The 6,699-nt window shown below is 44.5% G+C and overlaps 1 protein-coding gene across 1 annotated transcript; it reads left to right on the top strand.

Moving 5' to 3' along the window:
- The first annotated feature begins 1,688 nt into the window (after positions 1–1,688).
- On the top strand, positions 1,689–5,748 carry irf2bp2b (interferon regulatory factor 2 binding protein 2b). Its single transcript, XM_021568207.3, has 2 exons — positions 1,689–4,217; positions 4,549–5,748. Exons 1-2 carry the CDS (start codon positions 3,431–3,433, stop codon positions 5,286–5,288), a joined length of 1,527 nt encoding a protein of 508 aa, XP_021423882.1. The 5' UTR covers positions 1,689–3,430; the 3' UTR covers positions 5,289–5,748.
- Positions 5,749–6,699: the final 951 nt, after the last annotated feature.

Raw genomic sequence — 6,699 nt, 5'->3', positions numbered from 1 at the left:
CAGTGGTTCACTGCTCTCCTGTTGGCCAGTCATCATTCCACAGCTAGTTTGTTTACATTCAGGGGCGTCATGCACCCCAAAAATCTGAGGTGGCATAAAGTACACAAGGATGGCTGGGGTATGGTCCGGAGAAGGGCTATCCGTAAATTTGATAATTTAGCATTTTTCAAACACCTGAAACAGCTATTCTCTGCAATCTATAGCCATAATCCTTATGCTTAATTTGATGTTCAAATATGTTTATTTTTCGTGAGTATTATTCCACATTTAGTTATTGCTTTCTTAACAAACATGCAAGTAGTTATGCCAGCTAAGATAGTTAGACAAGATAGCTACTGTTAAATTGATTGATAGCCCGGAGATGGGGAACCTGGTTGGGATAGCTCAGTGGTGTAAAGTACTTAAGTAAAAATACTTTAAAGTACTACTTAAGTCGTTTTGGGGGGTATCTGTACTTTACTATTTATATTTTTGACAACTTTTACTTCTCTACATTCCTAAAGAAAATAATGTACTTTTTACTCCATTCATATTCCCTGACATTCAAAAGTACACTTTGCATTTTGAATGCTTAAAATGGTCCAATTTACACACTTATCAAGAGAACTCTGGTCATCTCTACTGCCTCTGATCTACTTCATTTGTAAATGATTTCTGAGTGTTGGAGTGTGCCCCTGGCTATCCATACATTTTAAAAACAAGAAATTGGTGCAGTCTCATTTGCTTTATATAATGAATTTGAAATGATTTATACTTTTACTTTTGATACTTAAGTATATTTATAAACAAATACTTTTAAAGTTTTACTCAAGTAATATTTTACTGGATGACTTCCACTTTTACTTGAGTCATTTTCTATTAAAGTATCTTTACTTTTACTCAAGTATGACAATGTGGTACTTTTTCCACCACTGGGATAGCTAAAGCCAACTTCATACAATTGCTAAGTGGCTAGTAGTATTACAGAGTAGAGGTGGCACCACAGGTCCAGGAGTCCCCAAAATTCTGGGGTCTGTAGTTTTTCCTGATCTGGTAACCAACCTAACCAGCTAAAATTCTGGACCTTAGATGGTATGATTACTCTGTTGTAAAATGATTTGATATGGGCTATGATGGGACCAGAGTTTTTCTAATCAGGTGACATGTTGTTGTTTTTTATCCTGGGAAAAATGTCTGGCCTTGTTCATATGAATTATATTTTCAAGGGAAGGGAAAGGGTATATTTAGTCAGTTGCACAGTGGGGTTTTGTATACACAGAGAAAGTAACATGATTGGACAATAAAACTCACAGGGCTGAGCTTACTTTATGCAGGTATGCATCATGTAGTCCTGTCATATGCAACTGTAGGCCTAATTAAAAATGTACTCAGTCTCTGTCAGCTTTTGTGTTTATTGATTAATTCCAGTTAATCATTTTGGATTGAAAAAGTCTAGGTAGCCTAGACCGCTGCACCATTCAGGAGCCCACTATGCAATGAATAGCTGCCATTTCCCATGTCTAGCCTATTAGAAACAAATAGGTGTAGCCAAAAATGAAACTATTCATCACATTTAGGCGACTGTCTATTTAACAAAGAGCATGCTTTCTTTCAGAAACCATTTCCTTTGGTATTTGGCTTTAGCTTGCTGTGACTCGCTCGTCCTACCCCTCATGTCTGTGATCTTTGGCAGCGAGCCAGGATGGGTAGTTTGTTTTTCCACGGATGGGCGAGTTAAGAGGCGAGTACGTGACTAAAAACCACTTCCTGTTTGGAACGTCATCATAAAGTAGGCTACATGCTTGCAAAAAAACAACTGCTTTGTATCCGCAGGTCTCCTAAGCGGTATTGCCTCACACTCTACACTTGTGTGGCTAACCCTAACAAAGAGAGAAAGTAAATTACGGAAAACTCCTCGGTCGGTTGGCAATGAAGACATCGTGTTTTTGTCAAATCTTACAGTGAGCTATATAGGCTACAAACACCGTTCATGCAATAGCAACACATTTTTTTTATTAGGCCTAAGGCAATTTTGTTGACCTTCCTCACAGTCTAACAAGACCAGACCGGAGTGACATTTAGGCTATGTGGAATTATTATCAAAGTAAATGAACTATCCACACGAATAGCCTCTAGACTTAAGAATTGAAGGAGCTGTAATTGAAAAAAAGTGCAAACGATGTCTCGGTTTGTGACTTTGATCTGGGGGTTTCCGCATTCGCCAGTCAGACAGGCTGTGAGTTGTCGAGTTTACTGAATCACGAGGCGTCGATTGGTGTGAGTTAGTCATGCTGAACTTCATCCAATATTTGGACGATGAGGGAATGCACAGTCGCTCTTTGTGATAGCGATGTTCTCCGTCGTTATCAAACGGTGGTTAGGCGCTATATTCTCAAATGTCGAAATACAACAATGTTGCAGGCACGCGCCACGTCATTGTATGACTGCAACAAGGTATCAACTACCTCGTTATGTGATACATTGTTGCTTAGAATAAGGGGCGTGTGTAACAAGCGATTGACAAAGTAGCCCAAACACAGTTGATCACGGATATTTCTAAAATTATAAACATTTCGACGTTAGTTTTCATCATGCAACTATTCTAATCTATTTTTATGTCTAAACAAGCCGAGTGTGCAAAACTGAACTCGTAAACTATGGATTGGAAAGAGGCTATCCCATTTTAAAAGGACGAAGGAAGGGGGGTATAATCTGCCATAGTAACACAGAGTCGAATTGTATGGTTGGGTGAAAGCTATCTGCCTCGTGACGTTGTGCTGGCAGTGTGACTGGAATGAGGATTTGCTAAATAGGGCTCTAGTGCCAGCCCGGGAGAGCATGCATAGGCTAACTAAAGGCGCAAGATAGGTGACGCCACTTGTTGAGTTACATGCAAAGGCATTATATATTCGTGAGACAATTTAGGAGCCGCAATAATTGTTGCTTTGAAATCTTTGGATGTTGATTCTCAATAATCAGAAGCCTATCATCAACATCTGATACAGTTTACCTTGACGTTAAATAACTACTTTTAGCAGCAGGGCTCAACTGCATCTAACCAGTTTCTCTTTAGGGCTTGCTGGCAGTTTAACTTATTGTACAAGTGGTGGGGCCTACGGATAGAGGGAGAAAAAAAGGTGAGCATGCGCTGGAGGGGCTGTCGAGGAATCAAGTAAATAGAATTGGAGCTGCTGGAGGCACTCGTGGTGTGTCGTCGGTGACGTCACCGCCCTACATTGAGTTCGAGCTGTGAGTTGTAGTGCGAGATAGATAGAGGCGCTCCGTAGTAAAGTACACAACTGCAATGAACTTCTCAGTGTAACTTGGCTGTTTTAAGGCTGCGTGGCTAGAGGGAAAATACACAATTATTCGCGATTCCTTTTTTTTTCTGCAGAATAAAACGAATCACAGGGAGATTTGGAGAATTTGGTATCCACTTTTCACGTAAACTATGTCGTCCGCGGCTGTAGCTGCTTCGAGGAGGCAGTCATGTTATTTGTGTGACTTGCCCCGCATGCCATGGGCGATGATCTGGGATTTTACCGAACCCGTTTGCAGGGGATGTGTCAACTACGAGGGAGCCGACCGGATTGAGTTTGTAATTGAGACTGCCCGACAGCTGAAGAGGGCTCATGGATTCCAGGACGGGAGATCTCCGGGTCCAGGCAAACCTCAGCACTCAGGGAAGGAAATTCAGTCCCACAACCATTCGGCTGGAGACCCCGGCTCGCGTCCGCCTCAGCCTCTGGATCGCTATCCCCTCTCTGACCGACCGCCAAGGTTGGGACCGGAGTACCAACCGGGGAGGCAAGTTAACGGCATCCCTGTGCCAAATGGATTTCCAAAACCTGACGACCCACCGGAGCTGAACCGCCAGAGCCCCAACCCTCGCAGGACTAGCACGGTTCCTCCCAATCTGGTTCCTTTAGTAAACGGAAACATGGGTCCAGTACACACACTCAATGGTCGGCCAGCTCAAATGGGTATGCCGGGCGCGTTGAATGTTCCTGGTCAAGGCGACCACGGCAAGCGCGGGGAGGATATGAAAGACAAGCATAGACCGGATAGCATGTCGGACATGTCTGAGAGCCACAAGCGGGCGGAGGAGTGGATGGGCAAGGGCAAAACAGTGAGGGATTTGATGGCTCTCCACACATTCGACAGCAGGTTCAAGAAAGACCACGCGGCGATGCAGCGCGTCATGGGATATGAGACAAGTGCAACTTCTTCAAAACCAGGTAGGATTGTATATATTTTTTCACACAGGAATACATTCATTTGGAAGACTAAAACAGGAACTGGCAGTGTTCTTAGTCAGCTACTTTTCCACTGTGTTGACGTGGGTTTTCAGTTGAATGGTTGTTTATGCATGTTTACATTTCCCCTAGTCAGATCCCCAGCAGGCTTCCGACTAGACAACTTGTTTTGTTTTACATATGAAATAACATAAAACTTTCAGAGATTTTTCATTTAATTTACAGTGCATGCACATTTGGTGCTGTGGTGGTTGGAATGTTTGTTAACCCTTAACTCCTCTCTCTACCCCTACCCCTCCTTCTTCTCCAACAGACAGAGGGAAGCACCCGCGGAGCATGAAGAGGAAAGCCTCCCCCGAGCCCGACGGCGAGGGCTCCACCCCCAAGATGAATGGCGGCGAGGGCCAGCCTTGGTTGCCGTCGCCCTCAGAGGTTCTCAAGATGCCCCCGGCCTCCCTGCCAGGCTTCTCTGCCGCTCCACCCTCCACCATCTCCCCCCACAGTCGCACCACCCCACCGGAGGCGGCCACGGCACAGAACGGCCAGTCGCCCATGGCAGCACTCATCCTCGCCGCTGACAATGCCGGCAACACTGGCTCGCCCAAGGATGCCAACCAGGTGCACTCCACCACGGCAGCGGGCCGGCGCAACAGCGGGAGCCCACTGTCCCCGTCCTCTGCAGGCCAGCGGCGGCTGACCCAGAGGGAGGTGGTGGCCACGGCCCATTCGCAGGGCATGGACCCTCACGGGGCGCCGCCGCAGAGCATTCCAGACTCGTCGGTGCCGGGCAGCGTGCCACTGTGCTGCACCCTGTGCCACGAGAGGCTGGAGGACACACACTTTGTCCAGTGTCCGTCAGTGCCCTCGCACAAGTTCTGCTTCCCCTGCTCCCGGGAGAGTATCAAACAGCAGGGGGCCACGGGAGAGGTGTACTGCCCCAGCGGGGAGAAATGCCCACTGGTGGGCTCCAACGTACCATGGGCCTTCATGCAGGGTGAAATAGCCACCATCTTGGCAGGGGACGTGAAAGTAAAAAAGGAGAGAGATCCTTGATTTTACCAGCGTTTTTTTTTTTTTAAACTACCACAACAAACAAACAAAAACCAACATGTACACCATTACAACTGAATATAAATCCTCGTACCATGCATACCATCCAAAAGAAACTGATGGACGTGTACATATTGGACACAAGGGAAGTTGTATGCTTCGTAAACATGGCTGTATAATTTTTTTTTTTGTTTATTTTGTTTTTGTTTTTCAATACATTGTGTTTCTATATATTTTTTTTTGAAGATAAAGGTATGTACTCATCATAACAGACTACTTTCCTCCTCCCCCTTTTTTTCGATGTACTTTTAGTTCTGGTGGCAGTCCCTGTTAAACATAGAATGTGACTAACTAATATGACTCTACGAGCACTTGGCAAACTGAATTGCTTCTAGCTGTACTTGTATGCACTTGTTTAAAAAAAAAAACTTGCCAAATACAATTTCTGACCTTGTAATAATAACTAGTGTCTGGTTTGCTTATTTCCCTGCAATTAGTAATGAGTGAAGCCATAGGGAGAGGGAGAGAGAGAGACATGTCCCGATTATGAATCACTCATGGGCAGTGATGCAATACTTTTGACAAGAACAAAATGGGACCCGGGGAGGATTGGGGGGTGGGGTAGCAAAGCGAGGGAGTAGAGGGAGGAGAAGAAGTGAGGGGAGATTTTCTATACAGCAGTAAACATACAGTTGAATATGCCAGCATGAAAAATTCCTCAGATGGTTTTAATACTCGTGATTTACTTTGCTTACAGCAGTTATGAGGCTATTGTACATTCAATGACCACTAAGTTAGTCAAATCTACCGCATGTCTCCTATGCTGGTAAAAACAACTATTCGTAGTATGTCATACTATAAGTACAGGTACGGTTAACCCAAAAGGGCTTAAATGTTAATTTAAGCCGTTCACTAAGGTAATTCCACGCCACTGTTTATTGGGGATGTTGATTGTAGAGTGATTCTGCACAATTGAAACAGCCTCTACTGTGCATTATCTCTTGCTAAGTCAGCCTGAATGTAGGGAGTTGTTTCAGTTTGTGTTCAAAGCTAGCGATGGAGCTAAAATGTACGGGAGTCATGTTGATCAATACGATCGACACAATATTCAGTTAAATCTCTTTCAGATCTATTCTCTTGTCACTTCGCCCCCAGGGCCATTGCCTTTGACACATTGCATCCACGCCCTAACACAAAACAAAACATAGTAAGGATGTGAAGTCACGAATGATTACGTCATGTGACTACTTGTGAGCTCAGCACATGTGAGCTTTGATTGGAGGTATTGGCTTTTTCCTCAACTCAACGCTGCATGCTTGTCAAGAAGTATGAATGCAATCCAGAGAAATAGTTTTGACCACATTCGTTGAGGCTACTGTAGAAGCAAACATGTAGCGTGCACTGTGTGAGAGGG

Source organism: Oncorhynchus mykiss, chromosome 17, assembly GCF_057628025.1.
Source record: "Oncorhynchus mykiss isolate SJ-2025 chromosome 17, ASM5762802v1, whole genome shotgun sequence".
In the NCBI taxonomy this organism is placed as follows: domain Eukaryota; kingdom Metazoa; phylum Chordata; class Actinopteri; order Salmoniformes; family Salmonidae; genus Oncorhynchus; species Oncorhynchus mykiss.
Note: the sequence above shows the minus strand (reverse complement) of the source record. Positions and strands in the feature narration are given on the sequence as shown.